Below are 19,665 nucleotides of genomic sequence, written 5' to 3'. Positions count from 1 at the left end.
AGCTAACTGCCTGGCTGGCTGTCCATAAAAGGGAGCTATTCCTCTCCCCTTCATTTATCACAACTAGTAAGCTTAATTGCTTTGCTGGATCAGAGTCTTGGCGATCACTGTAAAAAGTCTATGAAGTACAATGACTATTTTAGAAATTACCTTTAAGCGGAAGTTCATTGCTTTTGTTGATTTAGATTAGAATCTTAATATTGTTTCTGTGTCTTTTATTTTAATATACATTATTCTTATTTTTTAAAATCATTTACTGCTACTGAGTTTCATGAGCAAAATAAGACAGTATATAGAAACTTAGCTGTAGAAGTCTCCCTCAGGAAATAGTGGCATCTTTATTATTTGGGACTTTTAAAATTAGACTGGAGAAAAAAATGAAAAATATACTCTGAGAAGCTGTTCTACTTTGACGACTGGATTCACTAAATGACTTAGACTGTGTTTCACTTTTGATATCATAAAGAGCCTTTGTGCATTTTGACTGAAAGTTGGCCTTTCTTCAGAAATACCCTTGCCTGATAGATGGCCTAAGGGGGCAGAATTAACGGTGGGTTTTAGGCTGATAAAGAGGTAGTTTGACTTTTACCCCTCCACTGAGCTGCCATGTTTCTTCTTTGGATTATTCCTAGTGAGCAACTACAGCACGTACTTTCCTTGGCTTTTGTCAATTGAAGTACTAGTCTAAGGTCTCGATGCTCCCCTTGATCCACACATCAAGCTGTCATTGTTTCTATGTTTTGCCAGGAAGATTGGTTCTTGGGGATTCTGTTTTATCTTCAAATTGAATTGAAATTTTCATTCCTAATCAAATACTTTATACCTTCTGAAGGGAAACAGTGAATCCAGCACATTTGCAGCCGTTCTGCTCCTTACATATCAGAGGGGTAGCCATGTTAGTCTAGATCTGTACAAAGCGACAAGAGTCCTGTGGCACCTTACAGACTAACAGACGTATTGGAGCATAAGCTTTCGTGAGTGAATACCCACTTCATCTGCTCCTTAACTGTCTCATTATCTTGGATTCTATGTCAAGGTGTCATTGCTGATGCTAAGAATTAGATGACATGTAGGACCCCAAGATTTTAAAACCTTTTCTACTGCTTTTATCAGGAATACCCCAATATATGTGCATCAGCCCACTGCCCTGATATATGCAATTCCTTCTTTAAAATATGATGCTATTAAAGCAAGAGAAAGACCTAGATCTATATATAGTTCTCATTTGGGTCCCTCGAAATCTTGCCCAGTGACCACTCGTTTTGGGTTGCTTAAAGAATGTGTAATTTATGGCTGTTTTTTTTTAAAAAGCAGACCCCCTTGATTCCCTGTCTGTTTATATGATGCTCTTTCCTGCTTCTCAGCTAGATTTACACTGTATAATTTACCTCCATACCAGATATTTTGTTTTGGGATAACAATGCCGGTATGGGAGTGGTCATTGCCTGAACTCTGCCGCCAGGCCATGGGTCACTTGAACAAATCATACTTTTTTAATTTTACTTTTTAGCACTGTGAATTTTCTGAGGGTTTTAAATCTTCCTGGTACCTAAAGATGATATTGAACTAGAATATCGCTATTATGTACTCCCATCTGATTCAGATTAAAGACTTTTAAAAGCCCATCTCTGATTTACCTGAAATTTGTATGAAATCAAATTATATATATCTCCACACATACACACACGCCTGTTTTTAAATGTTAGTTTGTCTTTTTCCTTGTGGCCTTATCAGCTGGATTTGGTTCTAAAACATGTCCTATTTAGCCATTTTAGATAAGCTCAAATGATTCTGAGAGCTCACAGTTGCCTTATTTGCATAAAAGTAAAGACAAAAATTGTCTGGAGTACAAAAAAAATATTTTGGAAGGCAATACCTTAAGCTCATTAACACATCAGTTTAAAATATGCTAGTGCAGATTAGTTTTAAAAGGTTTGGCCATTAGGGATTCTCTATTGCTACTTATAAGGTCAGTTCAAACTGGTTGAAATATTTTAATATGACTCTTCTTTTCATTACAATTGTTTTAAGAGTGGATTTAGTCTGCTACTAATAATATAACAATGAAATACTTCAGGGCCCTATTGAAGAAAATGAACAAGTCTTTAGCAAGTTACAGGATCTTATTCTGTTCTTGAAAGATGTTCAGTATTTTCTTTCCAAATAAGGAAAATCAACTGTGCAAATGTATGACACATTAGCAGAAGGTACCTTCATCTCATCAGAGATTACATTGCAGGTTTTCAGATCAATCAACTCTAGTTCTCTTTTAGGTTCAAAGGTGAATCAAATGAAAATAGAGTCTGAGGGACTGATTCTCATTTACACTAAAGCCACAGTACCTCACTTTGGCAATTAAAGGGTCTCCTTTGCATTGCTGAAGGGTTGTGAAGCAGTCTTGGCATACTTGAGAATCAAGCCCTAAAAGAACAAGGGACAGCAAGGCATGTTGTAAAAGCAGCAAAGAATCCTGTGGCACCTTATAGACTAACAGACATTTTGGAGCATGAGCTTTCGTGGGTGAATACCCACTTCGTCAGATGCATGTAGTGGAAATTTCCAGGGGCAGGTATATATAAGCAAGTAAGCTAGAGAGAACGAGGTTAGTTCAATCAGGGAGGATGAGGCCCTGTTCTAGCAGTTGAGGTGTGAAAACCAAGGGAGAGAAACTGGTTTTGTAGTTGGCAAGCCATTCACAGTCTTTGTTTAATCCTGAGCTGGTGGTGTCAAATTTGCAGATGAACTGAAGCTCAGCAGTTTCTCTTTGAAGTCTGGTCTTGAAGTTTTTTTGCCGCAGGATGGCCGCTTTAAGGTCTGCTATAGTGTGGCCGGGGAGGTTGAAGTGTTCTACAGCTTTTGTATATTGCCATTCCTAATATCTGATTTGTGTCCATTTATCCTTTTCCGTAGAGACTGTCCAGTTTGGCCGATGTACATAGCAGAGGGGCATTGCTGGCATATGATGGCGTATATTACATTGGTGGACGTGCAGGTGAATGAACCGGTGATGCCCACATATCTACACCAGTGGCACCATCACAGGACCTAACCCGATCAGTCACACCATCAGCGGTTCATTCACCTGCACGTCCACCAATGTAATGGCTTTTTGCTTAGAAAATAATTGTATGGGTAAGCTCAAAATTCTTGTGTGAACTTGGTTAGTAGAGTTCCTGCTCCATTGCTACCCACCCTCCTATCAGATTAGTTAGCATGACCCCCATAGATGCAAAAATTCATATGATTGTTGTTAAGTGCTTCTCATCCCCCAGGGTGACCAGACAGCGAGTGTGAAAAATCGGGATGGGGGGTAATAGACGCATATATAAGACAAAGCCCCGAATATTGGCACTGTCCCTATAAAATCGGGACATCTGGCCACCCTACACCTCCCCTCTCCAACATTTCCACTTTATTAGGGCTTAATGGGTTGGTTCTAAGATAGGTCTCAACCAGGCCTGCATTTTCAGAAGAGCAATTTTGTTTCTGTTGACAACTGTGTCCCTAATTTTGTACCTAGAGTTCATTCTGGATACAAAAATGGAGGCTCTGTCTGAAAATCAGGCACCACATCTTTTCAACCCTGCTTTGCAATATACAAGGTTTTATATGTGTGTATGTTTCACTCTGTAATTTGTCATGTAGTGTTCTGTAAACACTCTTAGATAATAAAGTAATACTACAAAGAGTGGAAGGTACCAGAAACAAATTTTATTTCTCTATATGTTGTGATTAAGTATATTCAAATATTTCACAACACTGAAAAAATGTTGAGTAATTCTTGCTCTAATTTACATTCTCGTCACAAAATTTGCCAAATATCCATTTATCAAAAGAGCTTTGTCTTTTAAGATGACAGATATGAGAAAATATAATATGGAAAAGTTATATACTGTAGTAAGTGTGTTTGAAAAGCTATGAGCTGTTATATTCCATTTTCACATAGCTCTAGTTACAGTATATTTAAAAACCAATAAATGTCACAAGTGACTTGTTTGTCATGTCTCTGCTTTATAGTTGTTTGGAAAATGTACCCTCTTTATACACAGACTAGGAAAATGCTCTCAGTTTACAGGGATCTTTCAGCTGATTCCTTTGAAATATGAAGTAAATTTTTACTCGCTTAATTTAAAGCCTTTGTCCAAAGCTTTAGATCCAATGTGTCCAAGATGGTGAAAAGGTTTGTACTAAGTAGCACATCATGTGGGAGAACAAACAGCATGCCAAAGCATCCAATCTGGTGACACTGTAGTTTTGGTTTAGAAACTATTTACTCATTTTGTTTCAAAGTACTGTAGACTTTTTTGTGGTGATAACTGTATTAACTACAAAGATGGAACCGCGGTTCATTATGATTAATAAAATCCAGTTGAAATATAACGGTTAACATATTAAAAATCAAATTGTTGACTAATACACACACTCTGTAAGTCTGCTCTGACCCATCTTTTAATGTTTATATAGATTATATATCAGTTAATGAAATTCCCTTTGTCCACTTCACTTTGAACAAATATACATCTTACGTGAGCAAGTGGTGTCTTTCATTGTGACACTTATAACCGCAGTTTCTCTTTCTTGGGGAGGAGGGAGTGTGGTGGAACCATGAAAGAAATGCCAAATGAGAACAGCAAGCTATTGCCAGGCATCATCGTTGATATGTAAACTAAGCAGCCGCCATGCATTTGTAGCTCTCTGCAAAGTTATAAGAGATTTACCCTGTAGCATATTGGAAAACATCACTCATGTAATGGAATCCTCTTGCCCCCCCACCCCCCACTCTCCGCCTCCTCACACCCTCCTCCCCCAGAAAACCACATCTGTTTCCTACTGATAGCTCTTAACACACATACCCGTAATGTCTTCTAACAGGAAGTAGAAACTGAGAGAAATTTGCATTCACCAACATTTAAGAATCAGCCTGGGAACCATTCCATCATTTCTGTGAAAGATTCAGACGTGGAAGGTGGGAAAACATTTTTTGACAAGATGTCAACTGAAAATGGTCAGAACAACAGCTCTGAAGGTTAGCATAACACTTTGATCTGATTTCTTGCTTTCGTACCTTGTACAGAACAAGTGAGATAAAGAGTGTGTGTGTGTGTGTGTGTGTGTGTGTGTGTGTGTGTGTGTGTGTGTGTGTGTGTGTGTGTGTGTGTGTGTGTTTTAAAAGTAAAACAAAAAACTGATGCTAGAGTATATGGTTCTGTTTTTAAGAAAACGGCATAGGGTGCACTAAAACATAAATTTAGTTGACATCTAAATTTTTCAAGTTGGGATTTTGTTTGTAAAGTAACTGTGCGCAATATGAGGTTATTGGCACTATTACAAAAAAGACCTCAACACACATAGCTATCTCTGTTCCCCCCCAAAGATAGTGGTGTTACAACAGAAAAAACAGTGCATTAATTTCTTCATACAGAAAGTACAGACATTTTTAGAACAATGCACTTTATCATCAAAGTGACAAAGGAGAATCATAGGTGTATAATCAAAGCTCCACATAAGAAAAGAATTAGCTGTTTTTATCAACTGCAAAAAAAAAAAAAAAAGCTTTCCATCATTTCTTTTTCAGATGATTATCCTAAATGTGTTTAATGATTTTAATATAAAATATGACAGAATCGTATGTCAGTTTTTAGGAATATGTTATATAATTTTGATTTATTAATGTTTTGTAAATGTCATTCAAATGTTAATAGCTCATATGCCTGAGATTGGACTGTTACCATAATTTTCAATAATGATAGCGCCACAAAATACAGTACTTTGTTAAAAATACAGACACAGTTAATCATTTCTGAAGAGGCAATAACTGGATTGTACATTTTGGTAATTTGGAGTTAGCAATGTGTTTGTTAAAAATAATACTTAATAATGATAATAATAATTAAGCCCCATTGCACTTCTCTCTGTGTGTAAATTGCCCACACCTTCAGCTTGCTACTCAAGTTGACCCTAACATTAAAGAAATTAAAAAAAAATTAGAAATGAAGAAAAACAATATATCCCATCTCCTCACTCCCTGCAATGATACATCTTTAACCACAGTTTAGTGTAATAGGTATTCAGTACAGAAGAGACCAATTCCACATAACACCCGGGAACCAAATTCAGCTCTCTGTTCCACACATGCAATAATAATGAGACAATCAGAGCAACTATCAAATGGAACCTTTGGATCAGAAATTAGATGATAAAGAAGGTTAATGCATCAGTTCTGGAGAGTCCAGGGCAAATCCTGGTTCAGAACGCAGCTGAAAATTGCTTTGATGGTCTCCACCTCATCTCCAGATTTTCACATGATATCATGACAATACTACACAATTTGGCCACGTTTGCTAAAGAGAGAGGTCCAGTACTAGAACAGCAAAGTTGTTGTGACTTGCAGGTCATAGTTACATTACACTGCTGCTATTAATTCTTACTATCATGAGCATAAAATACATCTATATAATTGAGAACGGAGATGGGCCTGAGGTGTTAAATTTGGATTGAGATCAAGTTTAGTATTCAAACTTATCCCAAATTCAGAGTAGTTCATACTCAGATTTTGGTTTGGGTTCATGATAGAGATAAACCAGAGCTGGGAAGCTTGGATCTGGATTTGGATCTGAACTGTTTCAAAATTTGTTCTTGAGGCAGGTCAAATCCAGGATCTTAGTTAGGAAAACCTACTCCTGGTAGGTTTTCTGCCACTAGAGGCCTGTGTACACAAAGTGTACAGAGGCAAAGGCTAGTGTAAACTTGGTCTGAATCTTTTTGAACAGTATGTGTTCCTTTTGATAATCAGACAACTGGGGGCCATCTCCACTTACAGAAACACTGAAGCATTTAAGCCAGTGTCACCCTGAGCAACCATCTACATTATAATGTATGTGGGTGGATGAAGAACAAAGCACCTTAAATGTCAGCATAAATAAAATTAGCTTCAGTTTCTGTAATGATGAAGGGAATGTTAAGAGTTGTTAAATAAGTGGAGGTTGTGACACCACCTTTTTATCTCTCAGTCTGTTCTTGTTAATCCACGCTAGAGGTATTTGCACACTGTAGTGTGGCCATATCATTTTCCTCTGTTCTGTCAATTAACTAATGCCCTAACATCATCATTGTTGATCTAATTTTCCTAAATACAGTCTGCACTGTGGTTCAGTGAATTAGGACATTTGCCATTGACTTGCTGTGTGATCTTGGGCAAGTCCCTTAACCTCACTTCTTCAGTTTCCACTTCAGTAAAGTGGGAATACGAATCCGTATTCACCCTAAAATACTGTGATCTTTGTGTTACAGATATGGCAATTTTCTGCAATAAACCATACTGAATTAAGTTTATGTATTTGAGGAGTTGATTGTACAAAGATTGCAAATGTTTATGTATTATTGTGGAATGGTATATAACTTTTTTAATGAGAAGGCATGGCTAATGTAAACCCTGGCATGAGTTATGAGCTTTAAATGACTCTTTGAGACAATGTGCCGGACAAAGAAAATTAAGTGGGATTCCTAGAAATACTTGGGAGGAGGAGAATGCAGATTACCCATCTCTGGATCCATCTTCAGAGAGAGACCCATTGTCTGGCTGATTACTTATTTACCATGTCTTCGAAGACCCAAGCTGGATAAAGGAGTGACTTTCAGATTCATGAGGGTGCTTGTTCGGAGTCGAAGCAGTTCTGAACTGGTAACCACAGAAAAACCTCTTGTTGGGGTGTGAAGGACTGTTAACCAGCCAGAGCTCTTAGTGGAGTTGGGGTGATGTCTGGTAAGCTTATTAGCATGTGTGTAGGTTCTTTTATTGTTTTAATATGTTTTCTCTGTAATGCTTTCACCTGGAGTATAAATGTGCTTGCTGAGAAAGATCTGTGTAATAACTTCACTATAGCAGTTACACTGAGGAGAAAAAGTAGGCCTGCTGAAGCAGTCTGACTTTCCTGGGAAATTCACAGAGTAGGCAGGGATCTGTACAGCCTGGAAAAACTCAGGTAAGGAGGGAGAGAGACATTTGTCTCTGTCCAAAAGAGACAATAGCTGGAGAGCTGGAGACATAAGAATGGATGCCCTTGCTGGACCATAAACAGGAAATACAGTTGCAGTTGCCCTGAGCAGTGACACTGTGGGTGAACAGTACAGTTTGAGTGCTTTGTATTATTATTGTAGAACTCTAATACTGCGGTTGAATGTGATGTTTAAACAAACAACTGGAACCAGCCTCAGGAATGAAAGAAGAATTCTACCCAAAGCATTGTCAGTAGTACTGAAAATACAAAAGAATAGATGAGCTAGAGTTCATGTGGCTGGTTCTATGTATCCCCCTCAATTAAATATCCAGTGGTGAGATCAATTTTAATCAATTTCCCTTAAGAGAAGAGCTATATTTAAGCAAATAATGATGAAACGAAGCATCTTGAATTAAGAACAAAAGGAACAAAATCTGATACTTGTGTGAACTTGAGCCTATGTGCGCATCAACCAACCATTATAGTCACTGAGTCAGAGCAGATTCCAAAGCTGTATTTGGAGGCTAGCTGGAATCTTCTCTGACGGAAGATTACTATTCTGAGAAATATGCTATTAAAGGGTTATTCATTATGTTTTCCCCAAGGCAGCTCATAAGTGTGCACCTTGGAATGATGTAAGTGGTTCCCTAACATTTATAATGGTTAGTTTGTTAACCCAGTTTGAGCTCAGTGAAGTTGTAATGCAGATTATTAAATAAAATGACATCATAGGATAATATAAAAAATGAGACGCTATCTGCTAAAAATCAATTTTTTCACTTGGTCTTAGATGGACTTGAACATTTAAATCATATCGTTAAGAGTGTTATGACATTATATGCCTATATTTCAGGAATTTATTACCCAGCCATTATATCATAAAGCTAAAACTTTTTTTCTGTTAAAAAAATAATTGACTTTTTTAATTTTAGTGACTCAAAAGAATCCATTTACTTAGTTTCATATAGTTTTGTTCTCCACGTTATAGTTAAGAAGAAAGGATTGATTTTTTTTTAAAGACACCTTTGATGTATTAAATCCTCACTGTGGACCTGTTTCTTTCTTTTGACTCAATTTGTCAGTCTTCCAGGTGCTTTCACAAATTTAAATTCTAGAACATGAAAACAGAATTCAGACAAGACAGAAGGGATGAAATTCTGGGTCCACTGAGGTCCGTGGCAAAGCTTCTATTTGACTTTAGAGTATTCAGAATTTCACCATACATATATAATGAATTGGCTAGCCATTGAACAGCATAAAAATGCTTGCCAACCATCACAATTAAAACCATGATATTTTTCACAGCTCTCTAGCATTAAGCCCACCTCCTTCCCAAAATTCCCAGATGAGCCGCCTAGTGTGCCCTAAACTGGAAGTGTAGACAGCGCACCAGCACTGGGAGTTACTCCTCTCGTGGGGGTGGGTAGCTACTCCCCTCGTGGGGGTGAGTTGGTGCCATGACTACACAGCTACGTTAAACGTTTAGTAGTTTAATGTTGGTAGTGAAGACATACCCTCTGATAATCAGGACTCAAGCCATTTACAGCTTTATAAGGTAAAGCCAATACCTTAAAGTGAGGTTGATTCTGAAAAATGGCACTGTAAACACAGTATAGTGAAATTCCATATTTACTGTCTCTCAGTGATTCCAAAACAAGTTTGCTCCATTTGTAGTTTGTTTAACAAATGGAAACTATTTTCTTTAAGTGGTAAGTCTTGCAAATTGAGCCTGGGTTGAGTGTCAAGATTTTTTTCTTTGTTGGCCATCATTACTTATAATTATGGCTGTCAAGTGATTAAAAAAATCATGATTAATCGCGATTAATCGTGATTAATTGCACTGTTAATAATAGAATACTATTTATGTAAATTTTTTTGATGTTTTCTACATTTTAAAATACAGTTTCAATTACAACAGAATACAAAGCGCACAGTGCTCACTTTATATTTTTTATTACAAATATTTGCACTGTAAAAATTATTTAAAAATATTTTTCAGTTCACCTCATACAACTAATGTAGTGCAATTGCTATTATGAAAGTGCAACTTACAAATGTAGTTTATTTTGTTACATAACTGCAGTCAAAAACAAAACAATATAAAACTTCAGAGCCTACAAGTCTGCTCAGTCCTACTTCTTGTTCAGTCAATTGCTAAGAGAAACAAGTTTGTTTATATTTATGGGAGATAATGCTGCCCATTTCTTAATAACAGTGGCACCTGAAACTGAGAACAGGCATTCACATGGCACTGTAGTAGCTGATGTTGCAAGATATTTATGTGCCAGATGCCACTGCCAGATAGCCAGATGCGCTAAAGATTCATATGCCTCTTCATGCTTCAGCCATCAGTGCTGAGGACATGCTTTCATGCTGATAACACTTGTTAAGAAAATAATGCATTAATTAAATTTGTGACTGAACTCCTTGTGAGAGAATTGTATGTCTCCTGCTCTGTGTTTTACCCACATTTGCTATATGTTTCATGTTATCGCTGTCTCGGATGATGACCCAGCACATGTTCGTCTTAAGAACACTTCCACTGCAAATTTGACAAAATGCAAAGATGATACCAATGTGAAATTTGTAAAGATAGCTACAGCACTCGACCCAGAATTTAAGAATCTGAAGTGCCTTCCAAAATCTGAGAGGGACAAGGTGAGGAACATGCTTTCAGAAGTCTTAAAAGAGTAACACTCTGATGCAGAAACTACAGAACCCAAACCACTGAAAAAGAAAACCCACCTTCTGCTGGTGGCTTCTGACTCAGATGATGAAAATGAACATGCCTCAGTCTGCTCTGCTTTGAGTTGTTATTGAGCAGAACCTGTCATCAGCATGAACATGTGCTCTGGAATGGTGGTTGAAGGTGTAAATAAAGTGTAAACAAGAAGCAGGCAGCATTATTTTCTGCAAATGTAAACAAACTTGTCTGTCTGAGCAAAAAGTAGGACAGAGTGGACTTGCAGCCTGTAAAATTTTACATTGCTTTATTTTTTAATGAAGGTTTTTTTGTACATAAATCTATATTTGTAAGTTCAACTTTCATGATAAAGAGATTGCACTATAGTACTTGTATTTGCTGAATTGAAAAATACTATTTCTTTTGGTTTTTACAGTGCAAATATTTATAATAAAAAATAAACATAAAGCGAGCACTGTATGCTTTGTAGACTGTGTTGTAATTGAAATCACTATATTTAAAAATGTAGAAAAACATCGAAAAGTAGTTAATAAATTTAAATTGGTATTCTATTGTTTAACAGTGCGATAAGATTTGACCAGTTGTGAACAGAATAAATGTAGCATCATATACTACCTTATACTTAGGGTCTGATTGTTCAGTCTAAATGCAGCCCAGACTCCCATTGAACTAACTCTAGGGATTAGTTTTGACTGTGTAAAGACTTCAGGATCAGGTTGTATATCAGATAATACAGCAATATTCTGCAGAGCCCACAGCAAAACAGGTCACTGAAAGAAAGCTACGTGTTCCGTTTATTTTCTACCTCACAGAAAATGGAAAACATTTAGTACAATGTGAATTTAAGTGGGTTTTTGCATTAAGGAAAATTAATAAAAGAAACAAGTAAAATAACACTAAGTGTTTTCCTTACGTAATTAGAAGTAGAATGCATTAAATTAATTAAAGTAGGTTGTCATGCTACCACTGCAGTGCTTGGTAAGAACACTGTTTTTATTGGGTGTCACTGCAGAACTTAAAGCATGTATACTAAACCAGTTGGTATGACAAAACAACGCTAAACAAGATTCAGGGTATGTCTACACTACGGGATTATTCCGATTTTACATAAACCGGTTTTGTAAAACAGATTGTATAAAGTCGAGTGCACACGGCCACACTAAGCACATTAATTTGGCTGTGTGCATCCATGTACCGAGGCTAGCATCGATTTCCGGAGCGTTGCACTGTGGGTAGCTATCCCGTAGCTATCCCATAGTTCCCGCAGTCTCCCCTGCCCATTGGAATTCTGGGTTGAGATCCCAATGCAAAAACAGTGTCGCGGGTGATTCTGGGTAAATGTCATCACTCAATTCTTCCTCCGTGAAAGCAACGGCAGACAATCATTTCGCGCCCTTTTCCCCTGGATTGCCCTGGCAGATGCCATAGGATGGCAACCATGGAGCCCGTTTTGCCTTGTCACTGTCATTGTATGTGTACTGGATGCTGCTGACAGAGGCGGTACTGCAGTACTACACAGCAGCATTCATTTGCCTTTGCAAGGTAGTAGAGACGGTTACCATCCCTATTGCACCGTCTGCCATTGTAAATTGGCGATGAGATGACGGTTATCAGTTGTTTTGTACCATCTGCTGCTGTCATGGGTGCTCCTGGCTGGCCTCGCTGAGGTTGGCTGGGGGCGCATGGACAAAAATGAGAATGACTCCCCGGGTCATTCCCTTTATGTTTTGTCTAAAAATAGAGTCAGTCCTGCCTAGAATATGGGGCAAGTCTACTAGAGAGCCAGAGAGCACAGCCGCTCCGGATCAGAGCCCCAGAGATCCCGCAGAAATGATGAGCTGCATGCCATTCTAGCGGGTGCCCCTGCAACAACCCCATCCATTGCTTCCCTCCTCCCCCAACCCTCCTGGGCTACCGTGGTAGTGTCCCCCCATTTGTGTGATGAAGTAATAAAGAATGCAGGAATAAGAAACACTGACTTTTTAGTGAGATAAAATGAGGGGGAGGAAGTCTCCAGCTGCTATGATAGTCCAGGCAGGACATTAAAGGGTGAGGGGGGGAGAGGAGCTCAGCCTTCCGCTGCTATGATAGTCCAGGCAGTACAGAATCTTTTCTATAGACATGAAAGGGGGCGGGGCTGATAGAGCTCAGCCTCTAGTTGCTATTATGAAGACGGTTACCAGCCGTTCTGTACCATCTGCCGGGAATGACTGGGAGTCATTCTCATTTTTACCCAGGCGCCTCTGGCCGACCTCACCGAGGTCAGCCAGGAGCACTCACGGGATGATGATGACGATGGATAGCAGTCATATTGTACCGTCTGCCACCGGGAAGGGGATGCTGGTGTTCAGTGCTGCAGCACCCCGTCTACCAGCAGCATGCAGTAGACTAAGGGTGACATTGAAAAAAGGTGAGAAACTTTTTTTTTTCCCTTTTGGGGGGGTGGGGGGAGAGTGAAAATTGACGACATATACCCTGAAACACCTGGGAAAATGTTTTTGACCCTTCAGGCACTGGGAGCTCAGCCAAGAATGCAAATGCTTTTTGGAGACTGCGGGGACTGTGGGATAGCTAGAGTCCTCAGTACCCCCTTCCTCCCTCCATGGGCATCCATTTGATTCTTTGGCTTTCCGTTACGCTTGTCACACAGCACTGTGCTGTGGACTCTGTATCATAGCCTGGAGATTTTTTCAAATGCTTTGGCATTTCATCTTCTGTAACAGAGCTCTGATAGAACAGATTTGTCTCCCCATACAACGATCTGATCCAGTATCTCCCGTACGGTCCATGCTGGAGCTTTTTTTGGATTTGGGACTGCATCGCCACCTGTGCTGATGAGAGCTCCATGCTGGGCAAAAAGGAAATGAAATTCAAACGTTCACGAGGCTTTTCCTGTCTACCTGGCCAATGCATCCGAGTTCAGATCGCTTTCCAGAGCGGTCACAATGGTGCACTGTGGGATACCGCCCGGAGGCCAATACCGTCGATTTGCTGCCACACTAACCCTAATCCGACATGGCAATACCAATTTCAGCGCTACTCCCCTTGTCGGGGAGGAGTACAGAAATCGGTTTAAAGAGCCCTTTATATCGATATAAAGAGCTTCGTTGTGTGGATGGGTGCAGGGTTAAATCGGTTTAACGCTGCTAAATTTGGTTTAAACGCATAGTGTAGACCAGGCCTCAGAGTTTACATTTCTGCTACTCCCAAACATTAGATGAGCATTGAACATAAGGAGATGGCATAAGAATGCAACCTGTAATTATGTTACAGCTTGTTAGTGAACCATATTTATGAAGTTCATAGTAATGTAAGTTTTCTTTTTGATTTGTGCGTGCAATAATGTTTTTTGATTATTTAAAAGAGGTGTACACAGTTGCACATGTATTAAAACTGGCCTGTTTGAAAATCTGGCCTTGAAAAGCTTGGAAAGGAATGCTCACTTTCCTTGCAGGTATTCTGGACAGACTCCAGGTTTCCAGGATTTTGCATTAGTGATTTGCATTTCAAATGGCTCATAATACACACTGATTCAGACAACTTAAATGTTACTGAGAATTGTTAATTAGTTGAAACAAACTTGGTTAATTGTTAACCAGTGGGCTGTATCTGTGTGAGGAGGACTTGTTTTGCAACAGGATAAATAGCGAACTGATTCAGAACCTTAAAATGACTTAAAATGGTAAGCAAAATAGCCTGATGGTCTACAAGAAAGAAAGAGATAGGGCTAAGTTTTGCTCTTTAATAAAGAATATGATCCTTTGTCTGACACATTTGTTTACAGTGTTGTAACCTTTTGGGTTAAAATAATTTAGTGAATGTAGTTTTATTGTCAATGGGCTGGATTCTCATCTTACTTACGCTGGTTTCATACCATTTAATTTCAGTGGAGTTGTTCTTGATTTATACAGGTGTAAGTGAGAGAAGAATCAGTCTTAATATCTGAATTTGGGATATTTGAGTTCAGTACATAGGGATGCATTCTAAACTGTCCGTATTTTAATCTGCCAAGCATTTGGAGAGTTGATGTCAGAATGGAGTCAGTACTTGCTTGTTGTCATGTTTGCAAGTAAACTCAGAATTATATTTAATCCTGTTTGATATTTATTTTTACAAGAGATAGGAGTATCCTTTAGTACTTTTATCTTGCCAAGCTTAAATTCTACATTTGACAAATTTATCACTAAAGCTTCTTCTGTTTGTCTGACTTTGTTCTGTTTCTTCATACTGTGCTGCAGTCTACTGCTTGGTGTGAGCTTTCTTGAGAAAAATGATGTTAGACTGAGGCCTGTGGTCTGTCCCCTATCAGAGATCTGTGATAATCTGTAATTTGCTGACTTTACTCAATATCTTTATCTCTTCCTCTCAGACTCATGTAGATGTCATCTCTTCTTGCTTTTTGAGTTCCTACTGAATTGTTCATGTGAAATTAACTAGTGTATATTGCACAAACTAAATATACTAATTTGTACACACATTTGTACATGAAAATCAGTAGCCCGTGTGTGAAATCAGTTGCACTTGCAAATTTTGCAGGAACGATTCAGAAGTTTCTTTGGAATTGTGGCAGTCTCATTTCCAGTGATGAGTGGGCTTCCAAAGATCTATATGTCCAGCACAGATAAACCCCTCAAATCTAGAGACTCTTGAAATTTGTTGTGAGTTAACATCAGTTATTTCACTATAAGGTACCTTGCATGTACAAAGAAAACTTTTTGTTGTGAATCATCTGATGCTTTAACATTTATTAAACACACATTTATTAAACACACAGAAGTGGGTTTACTGAGATACAGGATACCATTACCTGCATCAAAATAGGTGAGGGTGCATCCCCATCTCAAAATACTGTTGTACGCCTGCCAAATCCTCTTATTCACACTATTTTGCTTGTACCAGAGTCAGCCTGTTTGTTTACTTGTGTTCCCTCTACTTCTTCAGCTTTATCCTGTCTGGATGATACCTCCTTGACTTAAATGCTGGTGTGCAGTCAGGTGTTGTCCTTTGCGATTCATGGGAAGTTCACATACCTGTGGGATACTCCTCATTATTAAGCAGACATGCCTTGTGCTTCAGCATGGCCCTGTGCTGAAATCCAGGTCTGCAGCACTATTCTGTCCCAACTGTCACTGCTAGAGCCCCAAAATGGCAGTCCACTTGGTAAAGCTGCTTCAGGAGAAGATCTAGACGTTTCAGCCTCCTCTTTCTCAGGTGCTTTTATTACCCTGTTTCTGAAGTCACTGCATGACTTTAGATATGCTTGCAGCAGTCTGTTTACAGTCCTCACCGTGAGTATCACAGCCTTTCCCAGTTTCCTCCATGTTGCCTGAGAGTGCTTTCAAAATGGTGCTAGATTGCAAAAGTGAAATGAATGATGGGATAAAGGAGAGGAATTATGGGAAGTTTTTTAGTTTGACTCCAAGTCCCAGAGTTCCCATCTTCTTTTCAATAAGATAAACAGATTGAGCTGTTAAAGTCTCTCGTACAAATCATTTTCTCTAGCCCTGGAATTTTCTCAAGCCCTCTCCAATTTTTCAACATCCTTTTTAAAATGTGGACATCAGAATTGGATGTAGTAAATCATCTCCTTACCTCTGCTCATTACTTCCCTGTTTATATATGCAAGCATCTCTTTGGCTCTTTTTGCCATAGCATCGCACTGGGAGTTCATGTTGAGTTACTTTTCCACCATGACCCCTAAATCCTTTTCAGAGTCACTGCTTTCCAGGACGCAGTTCCCCATTCTGGGGGTATGGCCTTCGTTCCTTATTTTAAGCTGTATAGCTTTGCATTTGGCTGAATTAAAATGTTTGTTTTTTTTTTAATTGTACCAGCCTAGTAAAATGACAAAATGTATTTTGTTTGAATGGGCCCAGCTTACTAAGCTTTATACTACTGCTCTGTCCTCATAATTATATATCACTCTGCCAATCTTTGTGTCCTCTACAAATTTTATTAGCAGTGAATTTACATTTGCTTCCAGATCTCTAATGAAAATGTTGATTAGGAATAGGAATAGTACCAATCCCTATAGAACCCCACTAGAAAACATCTCCCATTCAATGAGTCCCCATTAACAACTATTTTTCAGATCTGTCATTTAGTCAGTTCTTAATCCATTTAATGAGTGCTTTATTGATATTGTATAATGCTGTCTTTTAAGCAGAATGTTGTGTGGTATTAAGTCACATGCATTATAAAAATCTAAGTTTATTACATCTACACAATTGCCTTTATCTCAAAGAGTGAAATCATAGTTGTTTGATAAAACCGATTTCCATAAAACCATGTGATTTATCATATTCCTATTCTATAATTTTTTTATTAATGTAATCAGTTTTTCATTATTTTTCCTGGGATGGATATAGACTAACTGGCCTATAATTGCTTGCCCTTTTTGAACATTGGTGAATTATTGGCACTCTTCCAGTGTTCTGGAATTTCCTTGATACTGCAAGATTTATTAAAAATTAACATCAGCATGCCATAAATCAGTTTTGGCAATTCTTTCAGGATGGTGAGATTGAATGAGACCACATCACAGGATAGAAAGTTTTAAGAGTCATTTTCTTTACATCCATTACACCTGTGTCATTATTAGCTGCTTCTCAGAGGAGCAGGGCTAAGAGGCATCAGGTGGTAACTTAATGAAACCGTTGGTCTCATAAAAGGGAGAGAGCTCAGCCTGAAGAGAGGAATCATGGGGAGCAGAGAGATTCCTGTGAAAGGACCTGACTGAGAGTCTGTAGAAGAACAGATGTCACAGTCTGAGATGAGCTGAGGGAGAAGAGTCCAGAGTAGCTGAGAAAGAAGATTGAAGACAGAGCTTAGAGGAAGAACTGATTTGTTTAGATGCTTTGAATATTAGTTTGACCATTAGTTATACTAATAGGGACCTGAGCCAGACACTTCTCAGCCAGAGGGCTGAATTATGAACAAAGGTTTACAGGGGATGGTGGAGACCTCTGCAAGGTCTGTCATGCTCTGATGAAAGGGTATTATCGAATGGTGAGTGTGCACTGTAACAGATGGTTGAGACGAAGCTCTCCATAGCCAACTCTGTTAGGACTCTTGGATGCAGCTTATTTTAAAATGTTTATCCCTCACAGAAGTTGTCTAACATACTCCTTAATTAATAATAGACTGTAAGTACTTCATCATCCTCATGAAATTAGTACATCATCCTACTTCTTTCCAAATACAGAACAAAAATATTGATTGAACACTACACTTCTGTGTCATTATGAACAATTTTACCTTTTCCATCTAATAATGAGTTTATGCTGTTGCTAGGATTTCTTTTGTTCCTAATGCACTTGGGGAAAAACAATGAAACTCTTTTTTTCTTACTCCTGCCAGCCATGGATTTTTCCCCCCCCTGATGTCTTCAGATTCCATTGTAAATTTTCTGTACTTCATATATTTTATTTGAAAAAAAAATTTCCTCCTAAGAGAAAAGTGTTGGTAAACATTTACAAACAATTGATAGCTGGGCATTTTCAGCTGTCATTGTCAGTGAGCAGCAGTTGAACTGATGCTCATGTGGCTTGTAGTGAAAACATGTGGCTCTAAATCAGCAGGAACTAATTTAGTTAGTTCTTTGGAAAAATGGGAGAAAGCCAGAATTCTCCACTCAGAGGCAGCTCCAGGCACCAACACGCCAAGCGTGTGCCTGGGGCTGCAAGTCACCGGGGGCGCTTTGCCAGTTGCCACGAGGGTGGCAGGCAGGTTGCCTTCGGCGGCATGCCTGCGGAAGGTCCACTGGTCCCGCGGCTTCAGTGTACCTCCCGCAGGCGTGCCGCCGAATCCGTGGGACTGGGGACCTCCCACAGGCAACCTGCCGAAGGCAGCCTGCCTGACATGCTTGGGGCGGCAAAATACCTAGAGCCGCCCCTGTCTCCACTCCCCTTTTATGTGTGATACACTTTGCCAACCTCTGTTTGTCTGTTCTGTACAATTTACAGTATATAGTTCTGATTAACAAGAAAATAATGAATTCTCTGAGAGGGCTACTAAGGCCTATGTAAAAATAAGATGCATAAGACATATGCAGTATTTCATTATGTGGGCCCCATGTAAATCGCACTGGAAAGAGCAAAGATTTCACAGCTTCTTCCTGGCAGAAGTAGCACGCTTCAGTTGATACATGTCTAGGCTTTTCTGACAAAATATTGCTGAAGAAATATACAATTAATCCTGAAAGAATCAGCAGCTACTATCCGGCAAGCAATGTTTCTTTTCTCTACAGTTTATGATTGAAAGAAAGGGACAAACAAAGTTAGAGCATTTAAGGTCTTAAAATAACACCAAGAGTTTCAAGTTATGCTATACAAAGAGCTTATAAACAGCACTTGCAGTCTAAAGCTACCAAAGGCATCCCGTGTCTTACTGAAAACAACTCAAGAATCAGAAGTTAGCCTGTGATGGTAATTTAGGTAGGAGAAAGTTTGATTGATTGAACAAGTGTTTACGCTATCCAAACGTATGACAAAAGCACACTGTAATAGTGCCTTTACAAACAGGTTTCTACAACATGTAGTTGACTCAGGCACAGGCTATACAGGCCTCAGCCCCTAAAAATAGGCACCAAGCTCCATCTTTTACATGTGGGGCTAAAATAAAATCAGCTGTCCCCACCTACTTGTTTGACAGAAGGGAGAGGTGTGTGCTTCAGTGGAGCTGGTCTCCACTAGACTTTATATTTCAGGGGACTGGGAACTTTGTCTTACAAAAATCAAGAAAAAAAATTGTCTAGGAAAGATGTAAAGACCTCCTTTATAAAGAGAACTGCAGCTCTATACATCGTGTTGATGCACTCTGGATGGTAGCAAAGGTAAGTGCAGTCTAGTATGTAGATAATATTATATGTATAGTGTGATATAACTTCAACCCCATGTAACCAGTGAAAAGAAACAGCTGATTTCTCAGGATAATGATGGCAAACTGGGTATATTTCATTAGCAA

General features: G+C 38.9%; 1 protein-coding gene across 2 annotated transcripts in view; it reads left to right on the top strand.

The window, feature by feature from the left end:
* The window catches only part of XIRP2 (xin actin binding repeat containing 2), a 168,801-nt gene that overhangs the window by 90,836 nt on the left and 58,300 nt on the right, over window positions 1-19,665 (top strand). Inside the window, exon 3 of one of the 2 annotated variants that reach the window (XM_030579997.1) lies at window positions 4,873-5,026. In XM_030579997.1, coding sequence (XP_030435857.1) covers window positions 4,873-5,026 — 154 coding nt within the window. Of the gene's footprint in view, window positions 1-4,872; window positions 5,027-19,341; window positions 19,535-19,665 lie in introns of those variants that run through there. The other variant, XM_030579998.1, reaches the window with a different exon arrangement.

This window comes from Gopherus evgoodei, chromosome 11, assembly GCF_007399415.2.
Source record: "Gopherus evgoodei ecotype Sinaloan lineage chromosome 11, rGopEvg1_v1.p, whole genome shotgun sequence".
Classification (NCBI taxonomy): Eukaryota; Metazoa; Chordata; order Testudines; family Testudinidae; genus Gopherus; species Gopherus evgoodei.
The sequence above is the reverse complement of the archived record's forward strand: the minus strand, read 5'-3'. Positions and strand labels throughout refer to the sequence as shown.